At 40.2% G+C, this 19726-nt stretch overlaps 1 protein-coding gene across 2 annotated transcripts in view; it reads left to right on the forward strand.

Moving 5' to 3' along the window:
- The window catches only part of p4ha3 (prolyl 4-hydroxylase, alpha polypeptide III), a 66525-nt gene that overhangs the window by 39511 nt on the left and 7288 nt on the right, over window positions 1–19726 (forward strand). Inside the window, exons 8-12 of one of the 2 annotated variants that reach the window (XM_067985382.1) lie at window positions 1280–1344; window positions 2870–3029; window positions 6775–6837; window positions 9326–9394; window positions 16866–16962. In XM_067985382.1, coding sequence (XP_067841483.1) covers window positions 1280–1344; window positions 2870–3029; window positions 6775–6837; window positions 9326–9394; window positions 16866–16962 — 454 coding nt within the window. The remainder of the gene's footprint in view (window positions 1–1279; window positions 1345–2869; window positions 3030–6774; window positions 6838–9325; window positions 9395–16865; window positions 16963–19726) is intronic. The other variant, XM_067985383.1, reaches the window with a different exon arrangement.

Genomic DNA, 19726 nt, shown 5'->3' on the forward strand with positions numbered 1-19726 from the left:
GGTGCCAAGCAGAAATGAGACTGAGGACAATCATAGGGTGAATCAACCTTGGACGCTCTGCCATATCTCCTCATCTTCAATTGCAGCATTGACAGAAAACTGAAAGCAGGACACTTGCCTTCCTGTCATTTGGAGAATAGTACTTGGCAGGAATAAGAAATAAAAAAGGGAAGAGATATGAATTGAAAAGAATTCCTTCCAATAAAACTCAGTGCCCGTTTCTCCTCCGTAAAGCGTTTGAACATTCACTATGTTAAAGCTGCCATTTAAACGCAAGTTATTGTTGTAGTTCAGATATTACATGCTGTTCTTCTTGTTGAGTTCATGGTGATGGCATTAGTGGTTGACCATAACGGTAACTGAATTTAACTTTTAACTGTCATCTGTTTTCTTTCACGGAAGTGAGAAAATACACAAATGAGGAACTTTAAAGCATAGTTGGGGCGAAATTGGGCCGTGTAGCGCCTGTTTTGTAGGCACTACGTGGGCACCTAAGCACCGAAAATGGCGTCCGAGATGCACGTGCACACTTCCAGCGTGACATGCGCAGGACACCATCTTGGTAAAGGTGTTTGCGCAAGACCGCCGGCAGCATAGGGAGATTATGACGTTAATCAGTGTGCAACGTTGATTAAAAGGGATCGCTGCTATAAAGGAACTCCACACTTCAGCCAACTCACTGTCTTAACCTCGCACAGCTAATCAGGTCTTAAACGGCGTGAAGGACCCCCCCCCCCACCACCACCACCACCGGTGCTATTTAAAGGGATTATGTAGGAGTTACTGGTTAATTGCTGAATGATTTGTTCTGGCTGCTGATGCATTTTGGAGGTTTCCTATACTTGAATAAAGCTGCAATACTCTACAGGGAGTGGGCTGGCTAGCTGACGGGCAACAGCAAGGGCAATGGGGGGAGTGGCAGGGGTGGGACAGGAATGCTGTCATCCTGAGAGAGGACAGCAGGCTCATGTTCCATGGAGCCACTGCCACTTGCTGCCTCCCCCTTGTGATCCCCTATAGGATGAGGTTACAATCTCAGCCTAGTCCTGTTATGTGCCACCTTCTCCTGCAAGAAAGCAGCAAGTGTGTCAGTGAATGTCCTGCAAGATGTTTGGGTGATGTGTGTTTAGAAACATATGATTTTTAAAGCTTTCCATCTGTACATGCTCAGCAAAACTATAACTGCCCAATGCTTAAGATAATTTAGCGTAGGAATTTTAACATTGATTGCTGGCTGATTGAACGCAAATATACTGACACTGTTTTCTCGGGTCAACAGTTGCAGAGATCAGTGGTGGCCTCAGGGGAGAAGCAGGCTGCAGTGGAATATCGGATCAGTAAGAGGTAATAATATGGTGTCTGTCAGCAAGATCCTGCAGCTTCCCAGCTGTAATAACACAACTACATTCCTTACCTGTCAGTAGGTTAGTCTGTCTCTAACTTTGTCTTTATTTTGATTTTACTCTGTGATGGCTCATGTCAGCCTTTGGCTAAAAACCGTGTTCCTTATTTAGATTTAATATATGCAGTCATCCCAGCTAAAGGATTTAAAAAAACGTTTAATTCTTACGCTAGATCACTGCTATCTTCATCCACCTTGTCTGTCGGGTCTGCCACAGTGGCCCAATCCCATCTGGTCACCATGCCACACACTATCTTGGAAATGTAGTCATTTTTTACTCCATTTTTTCTATTAATTATTTTTAATTTAAAAAACCTGTATAGTTCTGGCAGATTATTTGTTGGTAGAGTTCCAATATTAGTGATTCTTTCACAATCACCATCAAATTTAAAGCAGAACATTCCATGAGGTTTAACAAGCTAAGCTAATTAAGTTCACTCTAGTGAATTGTCCCATCTGAAGTATTGAAAATAACAATTGTGATCATTGTCTAGTTATTTGATTCCTCAGCTTAGTACTCATAACATGGAAAAAACATCTTTAATATTCAGCTTCATCCTCTGTTTGTCTGTAGGTGACAGAATGTGTTTTGTTCAGTAACACATATTAATAATGAGCACAATAAGAATATTGTACAGAAGACTTACTCTAGCTGGGATATTTATTTTAATACACAATGCCTGTGAATCATTACACAATTTACACCTATATAGCGTCTTTAATGTAAAAGCCTGGGTTTTTCCACTCGTGCACTCACCAAGCATCAATTGTCCTCCCATTCATTTTAATGTAAAGGAAAGTCATAGGCTGGCAAGAGCAGAAGCAAAAAACCCAGGTCAGTGTCAGCCCAAAGCACTTCAAAGAGGTCACCAAGCAGGGGTGGGAAGATATGAGTAGGAAGCAAAGGCATGGTCAAAAGTGGTGTTGAAGAGGCTGTTGAAGGAGGGGAGAAAGGTAGCAAGGGAAATGGGTTTAGGGAGACCTTTCCAGAGTGTGGGACCAAAATGACAGAAGACTTTGCAGCTGAAGATCGAATGAAGAGGGAGGATGCAAAGGTCATGTGAATTGAAGACCGCAGCATCTACAAAACACAGAGCTGAATCATTGCAAAAGTAATTAGTTGGCTGTGAAGTGTTTTGGGAAGGTGCTATATAAATGTAAGTTCTTTCTTTAACCAGGAACCACTTGGAACATGCCGCTCATCACTAGTATAAGCACTGATGATCGATCTCTTTTTAAAACAATGCATGTCTTTTTCCTTGTGTCTTTGCTGAGTTTTCATATATTTTTGGTGTTACTTTGAGATAGTTCTAGGAGTTACCATTTATAGTCCTTACTCGTGAGCATTTTCATCCCCTTCAGCATGGCTCTCTCAATAACTACTATATTCACAATCTAATGGGAGGCACCATTAGTTGTTTGTTCTTCTCAGTAAACATGAACATTTTTTTGCATGTTATTTCACAGTGCCTGGCTCAAAGACACCGTGGACCCAGTGATCAGCAAGCTGGATCAGCGAATTGCCCATCTTACTGGCTTAAATGTGCAGCAGCCTTATGCAGAGTATCTCCAGGTAGTAAACTATGGGATTGGAGGTCACTATGAGCCCCACTTTGACCATGCAACAGTGAGTACTACAGTTTATTTTGTTATTGATATGTATTACAACCTGTATATATGTTATACTGTGTTAGAGTGTGTTACAGTATGTGTATATAATATAGTGTATTAGAGAATACTACAGTACGTATAGCATGTTATAATTTACTAGACTATCTGTAGTATGTTACAGTGTACTACAGTGTGTTACAGACTGTGTATTATGTTATAACATATTAGTGTGTTACAGTAAGTGTAATATAATATTGTGCATTAGACTGTCCTATAGAACATGCAATGTGTTATAGGGTATTAGTACATGTAGTATGTTATATTGTATTAGTGTGTATTACAAAATATGTAATATGAACAAATCAAATTGGCAAAGGTAGTCTGGAGGACGAGTTCATGGAATGCATTCAAGACAGTTTCCCAGAACAATACGTCATGGAACCAACCAGGGAACAGGCTATTTTAGATCTTGTATTGTGTAATGAGAAAAGGTTAATTAGTAATCTCACAGTAAAGGATCCTCTGGAGAAGAGTGATCATAATATGATAAAATTTCACATTGATTTTGAGAGTGACGTACTTAGGTCAGAAGCTGGAGTCTTAAACTTAAATAAAGCCAATTACATAGGTACGAGTGACGAGTTGGTTAAGACAGATTGGGAAATTAGATTAAAGGTTTTTTTTTATTCATTCATGAGATGTGGGCATCACTGGCAAGGCCGACATTTATTGCCCATCCCTAATTGACCTTGAGAAGGTGGTGGTGAGCCGCCTTCTTAAACCACTGCAGTCTGTATGTCTTCTTGTAGCGGGATTGTACAACTGAGTGGCTTGCCAGACCATTTCAGAGGGCAGTTAAAAATCTACCACATTGCTGTGGGTCTGGAGTCACATATAATCCAGACCGGGTAAGGATGGCAGGTTTCCTTTCCTAAAGGGCATTAGTGAACTAGATGGGTTTTTACGATAATCTGGTAGTTTCATGGACACTATTATTGATACTAGCTTTTTATTCCAGATTTTATTTAATTAACTGAATTTAAATTCCCCAGCTGCCATAACGGTATGGGTATGACAGTTGATAAGCAACGGCGAACATTTAAAGAAATATCTCAACATTCTCAACGAATATACATTCCATTGAGAAATAAAAACTCCACGGGAAAAGTGATCCATCCGTGGCTAACTAAAGAAGTTAAGGATAGTATTAGATTAAAAGAAGAGGCCGATAAAGTTGCCAAGAAAACTAGTAAGTCTGAGGATTGGGAGAGTTTTAGAAACCAGCAAAGGACAACCAAAAAATTGATAAAAAGGGAGAAAATAGAATATGAAAGTAAACTAGCAAGAAATATAAAAAAGGATTGTAAGAGTTTCTACAAGTATGTAAAGAGGAGAGTAAAAAAGTAAATGTGGGTCCCCTAGAGGCTGAGACAGGAGAAATTATAATGGGGAACCAGGAAATGGCAGAGACGTTAAACAAATATTTTGTATCTGTCTTCACAGTAGAAGACACAAAAAGCATACCAGAAATAGTGGGGAACCAAGGAGTTAATGAGTGTGAGGAACTTAAAGTAATTAATATCAGTAGAGAAAAAGTACTTGAGAAACTAATGGGACTAAAAGCCAATAAATCCCTTGGACCTTATGACCTACATCTGAGGGTTCTAAAAGAGGTGGCTGCAGAGATAGTGGACACATTGGTTATGATCTTCCAAAATGCCCTAGATTCTAGAATGGTCCCAGTGTATTGGAAGGTAGCAAATGAGACCCTCGCTATTCAAGAAAGGAAGGAGAGAGATAAAACAGAACTACAGACCAGTTAGCCTGATATCAGGCGTTGGGAAAATGCTGGAGTCCATTATTAAGGAAGTGGTAACGGGGCACTCAGAAAATGATAATATGATTAGGCAGAGTCAACATGGTTTTATGAAAGGGAAATCGTGTTTGACAAATTTATTAGACTTTTTTGAGGATGTAACTAGCAGGGTAGATAAAGGGGAACCAGTGGATGTAGTATATTTGGATTTTCAAGAGGCATTCGATAAGCTGCCACACAAAAGGTTGTTACGCAAGATAAGGGCTCATGGGGTTGGGGGTAATATATTAGCATGGATAGAGGATTGGTTAAAGGACAGAAAACAGAGAATAGGAATAAACGGCTCATTTTCAGGTTGGCAGGTTGTTACTAGTGGGGTGCCGCAAGGATCAGTGCTTGGGCCTCAGCTATTTACAATCTATATTAATGACTTAGAGGAGGGGACCGACCGAGTGTAATGTATCCAAGTTTGCTGACGATACAAAGCTAGGTGGGAAAGTAAGCTGTGAGGAGGACACAAAGAGTCTGCAAAGGGATATAGACAGGTTAAGTGAGTGGGCAAGAAGGTGGCAGATTGAGTATAATGTGGGGAAATGTGAGGCTATTCACTTTGGTAGGAAGAATAGAAAAACAGAGTATTTTTTAAATAGTGAGAAATTATTAAATGTTGGTATTCAGAGGGATTTGGTGTCCTCGTACAAGAAACACAATAAGTTAGAATACAGGTACAGTAAGCAATTAGGAAGGCAAATGGCATGTTGGCCTTTATTGCAAGGGGGTTGGAGTTCAAGAGTAAGGTAGTCTTACCACAGCTGTACAGGGCTTTGGTGAGACCTCACCTGGAGTACTGTGTACAGTTTTGCTCTCCTTATCTAATGAAGGATATACTTGCCTTAGAGGCGGTGCAACAAAGGTTCACTAGATTAATTCCTGGGAGGGTTGCCCTATGAGGAGAAATTGGGTAGAATGGGCCTATACTCTCCAGAGTTTCAAAGAATGAGAGGTGATCTCATTGAAACATATAAGATTCTGAGGGGGCTTGACAGGGTAGATGCTGAGAGGCTGTTTCCCCTGGCTGAGGAGTCAAGAACTAAGGGGCATAGTCGCAGGATGAGGGGTCGGCCATTTAAGACTGAGATGAGGAGGAATTTCTTTACTCAGAGGGTTGTGAATCTTTGGAATTCTCTACCACGGATGGCTGTGGATGCTGAGTCATTGAATATGTTCAAGGCTGAGATAGATAGATTTTTGGAGTCTAGGGGAATCAAGGGATATGGGGATTGGGCAGGAAAGCGGAGTTGAGGTCGAAGATCACCCATAATCTGATTGAATGGTGGAGCAGGGTCGGGGGTGCATATGGTCTTCTCCTGCTCCTATTTCTTATGTTGTTATGTTATAGTGTATTAGAGTATGTCTAACATGTTTTAGTGTGTTAAAGTATGTTACAATAGATGTTAGTGTATTAGGTGCATTTCGATGCTTGTAATATGTTATGATGTATTGGAGTTTTAACAGTACATGTATGTTATAGTTTATTAGAGTGTATTATAGTATGTGTAGCATGTTACAGTGTATGTTATAGTAGTGTATTATGTTACAAAGGACTGTTTGCTCATATAAACTGAACAACAGTCACAATTGTACAGAATGTTTATAAGATAAATGTACATCAAGAAATAATGGGTACTTTTGTCACTAATTACAGTGGTAGCTGTAAATTTTAAATGATTTCAAATGGTCTCTGGACTAAGGTAAGGAAATAAATACTAATCCTCCCTTTTTGTAAGTGACTAATAGTTTATACAAGATATTGCACTGGCTTTAGGAATGACTTTTCAAGACTTTGGCTTGGGTCACTCACCCCTAGTCACAAATAATTAATTTACTCCATCAGTTAATGTTCAGAATATTTGTTCAAAAGTTTTTTTCTTTTTGTTTGCATTAGTCACCTAACAGTCCACTATATAAATTGAAGTCTGGAAATAGGGTGGCAACATTCATGATATATGTAAGTATTTTTGTGCTCACTGACCTACATTGGCTCCCAGTCCAGCAACACCTCAATTTTAAAATTCTCATCCTTGTTTTCAAATCCCTCTATGGCCTCGCCCCTCCTTATATCTGTAACCTCCTCCAGCTCTACAATCCTCCACGATCTCTGCATTGCTCCAGTTCTTGCCTGTTGCGCATCCCCGATTTTCATCGCTTCACCATTGGCGTTCGTGCCTTCAGCTGCCTAGGCCCTAAGTTCTGGAATTCCCTCCCTAAACCTCTCCACATCTATATCACTCTCTCTGCCTTTAAAACGCTCCTTAAAACGTACCTCTTTGACCAAGCTTTTGGTCACATGTCTCCTTATGTGGCTCGGTGTCAAATTTTGTTTGAAAATCGTTCCTATGAAGCACCTTGAGATGTTTTACTATGTAAAAGGTGCTATATAAATGCAAGTTTTTATCGTTGTTATTTTTCATATATTTGCAGTTGACTAATGTGCCATCTACTAGCAGATAACGATTTATGTTATGTTTTCCTTTTTTGGAGGGGATGTGGAAATTTATATATTTTGCCCTATTTACTCTCCTGTCCCAGTGTTGTGTATTATTTCCCAGAATATCAGAATAGAGACAGGTTGCCAGTAAAGTTTCATAGATGTTGGTGTGAATGTTTTATAAATGATTACAGAAAGGAATATTGTCCAAGATTGCTGATGACACCAAACTGGGTGCAGCGGCTAATGATGCTAAACAATGTGCAATAATCCAAAGGGATCTAGACAAGCTAGGTCAGTGGACAGTGAAGTTGCAGCTGGAGTTCAATACTGATGAGTGTAAAGTTATGAGGTTAGGTGAAAGAAGTAAGAATGTGGAGTACTCATTAAATGGTAATGTGATTGAGCTAACAGGATAGTAAGAGGAAAGAGATCTGGTTTTTTTTTGGATAGGTTGTTAAAACTCTTGGTTCATTGTTCACAGGGGGTCAAGAACGCAAATAAAATGCTGAGATGTACAGCTTGTGGTTTGATTTATAAGTCTAAGGAAATGATTTTGAAGTTTATCTGGCCCTGGTGTATCAGGAGTACTGTATTTAGTTTGGTCTCTGTATTACAGAAAGGATATAGAATTAATAGAGGGACACCAGACGGTGATGACTGCTGAACTGGGGGTGCTGAGTTACGGGTAAATATTGTCCACACTGGGAATTTATTCTCTTGATGAGTGGAGGATGAGGAGGGACTTGACAGAGGTTGTTAAGATTTTTAAGGGCATGGAGAAATTAGATCTAGGAGAGTTCTTCTGCCAGGATTTCAGGACTAGATGACACTGTTTAAAGTTAACGGTATCAAAAAAAAAGCACAAGCAACATATTTTCATTAATAGGAAGATAGAAATTTGCAACAGACTATCAGCAGGTGTGGGGGGACAGAAAACCATGGCAAGTTTTAAAGGACGACTGGATGAGTTCCTATAAGTTAATAGTATTCAGGGTGATTAGTTCTAGAATCGCAGTATGCAACCTGATGGGAGGTTTGGAAAGGTACACTAAATGGACCGATAGACTTTATACCCCCCAAAAAACATTACTCTCTTCCCATGTTACAAAGGACCTATAGGGTATAACATTCCATTGATGGGATTTTCCGTTTTGTGCCTCTCAGCTCTGTCTAGTGTACAAACAGATGGCAGATTCAGCAAAATTCATTTTTGAATCTGCCCCTCAATTTTCTGTCAATTCTGAAAGTTGCCCAATTAGTCTATAGATGGTTTTCAGTGAAGGTGGCAATGGGTGGGAGAATAGCAGCTCTGTTCTCCAACTGGTGCTGGCCTCCCATAGCATGCTGAAGAAATCCTGAGTTTGAAAGTTAAAAAAGAGAAAGAAACTGCAAGGATTATGCACGTGTGTGTGCATTTGCATGCAGATATGTGTACACATGTACAGTAGCTAAACATGGCCATTTTTTGTTCTTTTTTAAACTCAGGATTTCTTCAGCCATTCCAAGTGCAATAGCCAAAGTAAGTAGGTGGAAGCAATTGTGTAAGTGTGTTATGAATTCGAGTCTGCCATAGATACGTTCTTGAGTTCAGTGGTGTCAATTGTTCCGATAACCATCCTAATTTTATGTGTTAACTCACATTTCCGTATATCTATTGGTATATTAGCATGACCGGGAGAGTAACAATAGAACTCCCCTGTCACCTGACCCAGACATTTGACCCAGACCCGTCTTCTTTAATCTCTCTGAAGGCAGACTGAGTTAAAACTGGATGAGGCGCAGTTTTGTTCAAATCATTAAGCTGCTTTATTCCACAGTAGGACAACAGGTATGATTGGAGTCGCTTAGTTCAATCAGTACAATTTGGTTTCAAGTAATGATATAAAAATACAAACACGCGACATTATGCCACTTTGATTGTTTATCTTGTCTCTTCATAGCCATGATACTGATTTAACATTTATGGGGAAGGAGTTCTCATGTACAATCTTGTGTTCTGTTTTAGTTGAGTACAGTGGAAGCTGGAGGGTCAACTGCTTTCATTTATGCTAACTTTAGTGTTCCTGTTGTCAAGGTGAGTAGAATATACTTTGTTCTGATTTTGTCTCAGCTAGGTTTAGTTGTTAATATTCATTATATTAGTAAAGATATATTTACAAATTTATATTTATCTACTGAATATCTGAGCCATACAGACCAGCTGACCTCAACCAGGATAGCAGTAGGGGCACTACAATTCATCTTGAGGGTCCTGGGTTAGAGACGGGGAAATCAGATAGTGTTCCATGATCATTTTCTAGCAATCCCTGCATGTGTGTGGTCATTAGATGAGGACAGGAGTGGGCTTGGATGCGATGCCCTCCATTGTTGATTAACCTTCCAACAATCACTGGCCAGGCTCATACATGAATAATGGCCATGCAGGCCAAATACTGGAGGATGACCAGTGTCCTTGGAACTGTGTCCCAGCAAGGAATAAACAGCAATAGGAGGGAAAGGGGGAAGAGAAAATTTGTGAGAAAAACAACAAAATCCCCTTTTTCACTGCATTCTCTTAACCTGTATTTAAACAGGGGTCAAAAGTCATAATAATTCCAAGTTTAATGGCCCTGTGTTACGCATCAGATGATGCTAAAAGTCAAGGGAACGCTTAGTTGCTCCTCTGAATTTAGGCCAACCTCAGACATTAGGTTTCAATTTTGCTTACCTCTGTGATATCTTGTATGATAATGATGTTTTCTTGCTGTGATTTACTCTATGGAGAATTAAACTCTTAATTGTTGACACGAGCAGCAGCCTCTGATTTTGAGTTTACCTCAATCCTTTCATTGACATAAAAATTTTAAACATTGAATTTTCAGATATTTGGAAAACACACTATTCAACACTTCAAATGTATTGCTAGTGCAAATGGCCACCCTCTTTAATGCAGAAGTGGTCTCTTGCATTTATAGCAGAAGGTTCTCTTTTATGTAACAGAGACTCTTATGCAATGTACCCTTACAATCTCTCATTGCCTATCTGAGATACCACAGGTAGGTCAGTAGAAAGGCTGTTAGTCTGGGTATAACTTGCGCAAAAACAAAGATGTTCGCTCAGTGGTAGCACGCTTGCCTCTGTCAGAAGGTGATAGGTTCAAGCCTCACTCCAGGTCTTGAGAACATAATCCAGGCTGTCACATTAGTACAGTACTGAGGGAGTGCTGCATTGTTGGCAGTGCTGTCTTTCTGAGGCCCTGTCTGCTCTCTCAGGTGGGCAAAAAGACCCTGTGGAATTATTTGAAGAAGAGCAGGAGAGTTCTCCTGGTGTCCTTGCCAATATTCATCCCTCAATCAAGAACACTGAAATAGATTATCTGGTCATTTATCTCATTGCTGTACATAAATTGGATGCTGCATTAACCATACATTACAACAGTGGCTATACTTCAAAAGTACTTAATTGCCTGTGAAGCGCTTTGGGACATTCTAAGGTCACAAAAGGCGCCATATAAATGCAGGTTCTTTCTTACAATTATTGATTAGCAATCTGGTTAAAGTGGTAACCCACTCGAACAGTTCTGTAGTGTACACCTTGGAATGGTAGAACTGATTGAATTCAGGTTCCTCCTCACAGGGAAGGAGAGAAATTCAACAACGTCAATAACAACTACATGTATTTATATAGCACCTTTAACAGAGTAAAACGTCCCAAGGCGCTTCACAAGAGCATATTTAAACAAAGTTTGACACCGAGCCACATAAGGAGATATTAGGACTGGTGACCAAAAACTTGGTCAAAGAGGTAGGTTTTGAGGAGCGTCTTAAAGGAGGAGAGTTAGAGAGGTGGAGAGGTTTAGGGAGGGAATTCCAGAACTTAGGGCCTAGGCAGGTGAAGGCACGACCATCAATGGTGGAGTAATTAAAATTGTGGATGCGCAAAGGGCAAGAATTAGAGGAGTGCAGAGATCTCGGAGGGTTGTAGGTCTGGAGGAGGCGACAGAGATGGGGAGGGGCAAGGCCATGGAGGGATTTGAAAACAAGGATGAGAATTTTTAAATCGAGGCATTCCGAACCGGGAGCCAAAGTAGGTCAGCAAGCACATGGATGATGGGAGAATGGGACTTGGTGCGAGTTAGGATACGAGCAGCAGAGTTTTGGATGAGCTCAAGTTTATGGAGGGTGGAAGATGGGAGGCCAGCCAGGAGAGCATTGGAATAGTCGAGTCTAGAGGTAACAAAGGCATGGATGAGGGTTTCAGCAGCAGATGAACTGAGGCAGGGGCGGAGATGGGCGACGTAGGCGGCCATGGTGATGGAGCGGATATGTGGTTGGAAGCTCATCTCAGGGTCAAATAGGATGCGAAGGTTGCAAACAGTCTGGTTCAGCCTTAGACAGTGGCCAGTGAGAGGGATGGAGTTGGTGGCTGGGGAATGGAGTTTACGGCGGAGACCAAAGGCGCTGGCTTAGGTCTTCCCAATATTTAGTTGGAGGAAAGTTTTGCTCATCTAGTACTGGATGTCAGACAAGCAGTGTGATAAATAAGAGACAGTGGAAGGGTCGAGAGAGGTGGTGGTGAGGTAGAGCTGGGTGTCATCAACGTACAAGTGGAATCTGATGTTGTGTTTTGGATGATGTCGCTGAGGGGCAGCATGCAGATGAGAAATAGGAGGGGGCAAAGGATAGATCCTTGGGGGATTCTAGAGGTAAGGGTGTGGGAGCGGGAAGAGAAACCATTGCTACGATTGGATAGATATGAATGGAACTTGGTGAGTGCAGTGCCACCCAGCTGAATGACGGAGGAGAGGCATTGGAGGAGGATGGTGTGGTTGACGCGTCAAAGGCTACAGACAGATCAAGAAGGATGAGGAGGGATAGTTTACCTTGGTTACAGTCACATAGGATTTCATTTGTGACTTTGATAAGGGCTGTTTCAATATTGTGGCAGGGTTGGAAACTTGATTAGAGGGATTCAAACATGGCATTGCGGGCATGGGTTTGGAAGGTGACAACACATTCAAGGACTTTGGAGAGGAAAGGGAGATTGGAGATGAGCGATAGTTTGCAAGGACAGAGAGGTCAAGGGTGGGTTTTTTGAGGATGGGGGTAATGACGGCAGATTTGAAGGGGAGGGGACAGTACCTGAGGAGAGGAAATCATTAACAATATCAGCTCACGTGGGGGCCAGGAAGTGAAATTGGGTGGTCAGCAGTTTGGTGGGAGCAGGGTGGAGGGAGCAGGAGGTGGGTCTCATGGTCAAGGTGAATCGGAGAGGGCATGAGGGGAGATAGGAGAGAAATTAGAGAAAGATGCAAATTCATGGCTAGGGCAGAGGGGATCTTTAGGGGAATTCAGAAGAGCCAAATTGTATTGCCTGAGACACCACATAGTTGAAGGGCTTCATTATCAGCGGCCATGGTGCAGATCACCTCCCAATTCTTTTGCTCAGGGATTACATGTATTGCATGGAGTAACCTTGCTTGGGATTGGGGAAGAAGGACTATATCAATTCAGTTTGAAATTATTTCTATATATTGATTTGCTTTTGAATACTTTTCTTCATCTATAATGCCAGCAATAATCAAAAGATTGATGTATAAAATTTTGCAGAGATATAGATACTTCTATGATACCTGAGAAGGCTTGTATCTTGAAACAAATCTAATCAATCACACAGGCACAGTGTAACTTTAAAACAAGGCAACCACCAACACCTCCCCTTGTATCTGTTTTATGTTCTTAGACTGCCACTTATCTATAGGAACATAGGAACAGGAGTAGACCATTCAGCCCCTCAACCTTGTTCCTCCATTCAATCTGATCTGTACCTTAACTCCATTTTTCCACCTTTGCTCCATATCCCTTGAAACCGTTACGTATCAAAAATCTATCGATATAAGTTTTGAAAATTTTAATTGACCCAGCATCCACAGCCTTTTGAGGAGAGAATTCCAGATTTCCAGTAACTTTTGCATGAAAGTTTCACTCCTAAATGGCCTAGCTCTAATTTTAAAATTACGCCCTCTTGTTCTGGATTACCCCACCAGAGGAAATATTTTTTCTGTATCTACCCTATCAAATCCCTTAATCATTTTAAATACTTCGATTAGATCATCCCTCAATCTTTTAAACTCAAGGGAATACAATCCAAGTTTGTGCAACCTGTCCTCATAATTTAATCCTTTAAGCCCTGGTATCATTCTGGTGACTCTGCGCTTTACCCTATTCATCTGGACAATTTCCAATCGTGCTTTAGTGTCTCTTTATTACAGTCAAAGTGCAAGTAGAAGTACACAACCTTCAAAGTCTACTATGTGGTTTAGGATTGTGCATTAACTACAAGAAGGGACAGAAAACCATGGTGCACATGGTAAAATGTCTAAGCTTATAAATCTGGGACATTAACACTTCATTAATGTCACTGCGATTGACTGATGATCCAATGTTAAATAAACCATATTCAGTTTGTGCAGACTTCTCTAAAGTGGAGGCAGACGACCATTTTTTTTTCATTTTAAAATACCTTAAATCATTTAAAGTACTTCAAAAATCTTTACTAGTTGTCATTTTTTGGACAGAAACATTCTGTGGCTTTAATGTAATCATTGATATTATTATAGAAATACAACTTAAAGTACATGGATTAGGAGGAATATTTGGTGAAATATTAATTTCAGGTTTCCAGTCCTTCTATCAGCTTAATGCAACTAGTGGAATAAATCCATTTTTTTTTCTTATATTGAATAGAATTTCTTTTAAATTCAAAGGTACAAATAATCTGAATGGTGGTATAGATATATGCGGACTGATTTCTGAATTGCCCGAGCTTCCTTTTTCAGCCAAGAGCAAATTGAAACTTCTCTTGCCAAGTACAGCAGGCTGGACTAATATCCTTACTCCAATTACTCTTCTTGGGATTTTGATAGGGCACTTCTGCACATTTTCTTCGGGATTTCTATGTTCCCAATAGAAATATACCAAAACCACAGACTGTTATTGCAGAGCTCAACATCCCATTCTAAGCCTCAGCAACACAAAAAAACATCTGGCACTGACAAGTATTAAAACATCTGTGACAGAGCACAGAAATGACCTGCGTCTATTGGAAAAAGACTTTGCATAAACAAGTGCAATCCAATCTATTCAAATTATCATGAAGCCTGAAGTTGGATGCTAATTGCTTTCAGAAGACCTTCTTGTGACATTTTTCTTTCTTGCCATGTTTGTTATAAGAAAGGAATTTTAGGCTGAATTCTATAATATTAAAATTGTGGGACACAGAAGTTTAACAAAGAAGCAAGGAAGATTTTGCAAGTCACAAGTTATGAAGACAAGTCCAATGTGACTAATTTGGTGCCTGCTAAATGATCAGTAGTTAACAAGAAAATGCAAATAAAAAGCAGGTAAAGTGAAGAGGACATGGACATTCCATTAGTAGAATGTGTGATGGTTCCACTAAGCAACACACAACATAAAAGGGGAACGAAGAACAAAGAAAATTTAAAATAACAGTGGATATGTTTTGGTATCTGAATTATCAGCATGCTGGAGTTGTGTTGCAGGCAGGACGAGCTGCAGAAATTGGATCTATTAAAATAAGCAATTGTAAGTGTAGTAAATTTGAATTGTTACTTTTTTTACAATGTTGTTTTACTGAATTATGTTGTGTTACTGAATTATTTCATTTAGTAACACAACAAGTTCAAAGCAGAAAGTAAAATTCAATAAAGTTGGCATTAGTTCGAAAATAACAGAGGAAGATTTCTGTGGATTTGATATAATTTTAACATGGGAAGATCACCTCCCCCCACCACCCCCCAAACCTCAAGACACAGCAGGAGAGAAGCTGAGCTTTAATGAGCCAAAACCTCTGTGATGACTGGAGCCCAGGTTCTGATCATGGGAAGTGCTGTAAGGCAGTGGGGTGTCCCAATACTGGTCAGATCCATTTCAGTCTGCTCATTCCATCTTTACACTGTTCATCTGTATCTAATTTATCACAGGAGGGGCTCTGTTTCAGGAGTAGTGATCTCATTGTATGGTTGCCTCAAACTTCTGCCAAATACACTGTGGGACTATGCATGGCTGAGAGGATCTCTTGAATTGCCAAACATGTCAGCTTTAGAAATGTGGGGCTATTTCTAACAAGTCAATATTTTGCCCTCTGGCTATCCAATCTGTAATGAGTGCCGTGGGAAAGTACTGCAGCTTGAAACAGCTTTAGGTATACTGTGAAGTCCTTATTTGTAGCTGCCGTTATCTCCTTTTTTCAGTAATTTATCAAATTAATCTCCTTCTGTTATTTTCAAACTAATCCCAACCTCTGTTGAATTTTACGGTCTGATAAAATGTTCTGACATAACTTAAAACATTGGTGAGAACTATACATCAACTCCTATTAGAATAACCTTCCTGTTTGATCTTCTTGTGTTACTGACTGAAATAATAAAGTTAAAACAACATTGTAAAAAAAGTAACAATTCAAACTTCCTACACTTACAATTGCTTATTTTAATTGATATGATTTCCCCATATCTGCTTGTTATAACCTTCCCTTCACATTGACCCTATTTAAATTGATCCACAGTCCCGGCGTACATTTGTACACATTGTGTAAAGTTTAGCGAATATTGATCGAGAGTACCCAACATGTTAGGTGCGCAAAATATTTACTTTTACCCATATTTTTGCTAACCTAGCCAAGAACTGGAAATATCTTATACACATTATGGTGAGAATTTAGAGATTTCTTTGAAATGAAGACAATTTATTAACAAAAATGTGCACAACGAAACAAACACAAATCTCCCTTAACTTGCATTTTGAAGGTTTTTAAATCGCAATGTTTTTATTTTTGGTTCACCTCAAATCAAGAACGTTCATCGGTACCTGCTAAACCCTACAAATTAGCCATTTTCAGTGTCTTATGGCCAACCGTATTTCAGGTATCAGGATTACTCTGATGACCATAACTGACTATCAATTTGAGTCACAGCAGATTTCCTACTGCAGGTTTGCACTAATGCCATTCTGTACAGGACAATCCTGGATTTATTTCCTGTGTACTGTATTCCACTGTTTTCTTGGGCAGGGTACCAAACGACCTGACTCTTCCTATGGTTACAACCTTCCCTGCAGTGACTAACCACTCTACTCCCCCACACAGCTAGCTCAGTCCAAGTCAGTCACAGTAATAATTATGATATCTGGTGACACAGACTATAAGCCTCCAACTCACTACCCAAAAGAATGTGCGACCATCAGCTTGGTCGATCATTATAATGCTTCAAACTGAAATCTTGAAATTATAAGCTTCCAAAATACTTTGTTTTGGATTTTTTTTTCTTACAGGACATAATATTTTACCTATAACATTTGTTTACAGTCATTAAAAGTAGAATCATTTCAATTTATGATGCTATCAGGTGACATCTTAATATCCAAAAGAAAGCAAACAAGATAGAAAGATAACTCATCTTACATATTCTGTTCATGCAAAAATTCATCAGGCCTCCTCATATTCCACAACTGATGAGCATTAATTATAAATTGCTCCTTATTTTTTAGAATGCAGCTCTGTTTTGGTGGAACCTACACAAAAATGGACGAGGCAATGCAGACACCCTCCATGCTGGCTGTCCAGTGCTAGTTGGAGACAAATGGGGTAAGTGAGCAAGAGATTAAAGTAATTGTGGACCACTTGTTCTGTCCACTCCTTAAAATGACAGTTCACAACATACATGAGCCCAACAAACCCAATGGATTGAGAAAGTTGTTTAAAAGGGTAAGGTGATTAGGCAATCAAAATAAAAGATGCCCAGCTACATGATAGGTAACACAACCTTGTCATTTTGTCAACAATTATTTCTATGTTAAAAATAATTAATAGATTTTTTAAGTTAATCCACATGAAAACCTTGCAGTAGTTCATGATGTGCACATATTTGTATCTCATGTATTACAAACCTTCCCAATGACTAAAATGATTTTATAAAATGATACCATCCCTTTATTTTATACTGGAGGTGCAGTTTTAATTTTTTAAATGCACTATCTAGAAAACAAATTCCACTGCAGTCTCTGATGGATTCAACATTCCCAAATCATGGTCAGATCTCCGGTGTACACCACCTGTATTCTGTTCTTGGCTTCTTTTTATATTTTCCTCCATGCATAAAAGTTTGAATACATCAAGACAAAATGTGAAGACAATTAAACAATTAAACTGATTTGCATTTTTTAATTGTGTGTTCTTACTCACGTACGCAGCAAAAAATGCTCCAAGATCATAACAGAAAGAAGTTTGAAATTCCTTACAAGTTCTTAATTTCTTTGCCTCGCTGCTACTTTTCCATCTCTTTCTTGTTTCTCGATTTTGCCAGTCCCTTTCTTCGATTTCTCTCACACTCCCATTTCCTTTCCTGACCGACTTTCTCTCTTTTCTCTTACCGCTATTGTGCTCTCTGCTGTCATTGGTCCCAACTCATTATTTATTTTCAAACCCTCGTCCAATGCACAAGCAGTCAATTATGTCAGGATTAAATTCTTTTTAAAAAATTGTACCCCTTTGTGCAACTTCTAACAAACAAATTAAAAGAGCAGCTTAATTAGAGTCCTCGGAGCTGGCTGCCTACCTGTCTCTCTTCGAGATCAGGGAATAGTTAATGCTGCCATATTTTTCCAATAGTGGACAGAATAGGGTGGGATAGGTGCTTGGCATCAGAGACTAAATTTTGAAGTTTGCTTTAGTGATGTTGAAAATTCATCAAAAAGTTTAATTATCTCTGTAATTAACACCTCCAAGTATGAGAAAGTGGAATAAAAGGACTTTAGAAATTTCTTGGCAACCTGAATCAAAACTAGATGGGGGAAACCCATGGCACAGTACATGGCAAAAAAGAATCTAAAGGAGTGGGAGAGATGGAAATAAACAATTGCATGTATAACAACAGCAACAACTTGTATTTATGTAACGCCTTTGGCGCTTCACAGGAGTGTTATCAAACAAAATTTGACACCGAGCCACATAAGGAGATATTAGGACAGATGAACAAAAGTTTGGCCAAAGAGGTAGGTTTTAAGCAGTGGCTTAAAAGACGAGAGAGAGAGATAGAGAGGTGGAGAGGTTTAGGGAGGGAATTTCAGAGCTTAGGGCCCAAGCAGCTAAAAACCGTATAGGGTACGGTAGCATAGTGGTTATGTTACTGGACTAGTAATCCTGAGTCACGCGTTCAAATCTTGTCACGGCAGTGGGGAATTTAAATTCAATTATTTAAATAAAATCTGGAATAAAAAAACTAGTATCAGTAATGGTGGCCATGAAACTATCGGATTGTCATAAAAACCCATCTGGTTCACTAATGCCCTTTAGGGAAGGAAACCTGCCATCCTTACCTGGTCTGGCTACATGTGACTCCAGACCCACAGCAATGTGGTTGATTCTTAATTGCCCTCTGAAATGGCCTAGCAAGCCACTCAGTTGTACAATCTTGCTACAGAAAGTCACAATAAGAATAAAACTGGACGGACCACCAGGCACCGGACACAACAAAGGCAAACCAAGCCCAGTCGACCCTGCAAAGTCCTCCTCACTAACATCTGGGGACTTGTGCCAAAATTGGGAGAGCTGTCCCACAGACTAGTCAAGCAACAGCCTGACATAGCCATACTCACAGAATCATACCTTTCAGCCAATGTCCCAGACTCTTCCATCACCATCCCTGGGTATGTCCTGTCCCACCAGCAGGACAGACCCACCAGAGGTGGCGGTACAGTGATATACATTCAGGAGGGAGTGGCCCTGGGAATCTTCAACATTGACTTTGGACCCCATGAAATCTCATGGCATCAGGTCAAACATGGGCAAGGAAACCTCCTGCTGATTACCAACTACCAACCTCCCTCAGCTGATGAATCAGTCCGCCTCCATGTTGAGAAGCACTGAGGGTAGCAAGGGCATAAAATGGACTCTGGGTGGGAGACTTCAATGTCAATCACCAAGATTGGCTCGGTAGTACCACTGCTGGCCGAGTCCTGAAGGACATAACTGCCAGACTGGGCCTGCGGTAGGTGGTGAGTGGACCAACACGAGAGAAAGACCTACTAGACCTTGTCCTCACCACTGTACCTGTCACAGATGCGTCTGTCCATGACAGTATTGGTAGGAGTAACCACCGTACTGTCCTCGTGGAGACGAAGTCCCGTCTTCGCACTGAGGACACCATCCAATGTGTTGTGTGGCACTACCACCGTGCTAAATGGGATAGATTCAGAACAGATCTAGCAGCTCAAAACTGGGCATCCATGAGGCGCTGTGGGCCATCAGCAGCAGCAGAATTATATTCCAGCAAAATCTGTAACCTCATGGCCCGGCATATTCTTCACTCTACCATTACCAACAAGCCAGGGGATCAACCTGGTTCAATGAG

This window comes from Heptranchias perlo, chromosome 6 (genome assembly GCF_035084215.1).
Source record: "Heptranchias perlo isolate sHepPer1 chromosome 6, sHepPer1.hap1, whole genome shotgun sequence".
In the NCBI taxonomy this organism is placed as follows: Eukaryota; Metazoa; Chordata; class Chondrichthyes; order Hexanchiformes; family Hexanchidae; genus Heptranchias; species Heptranchias perlo.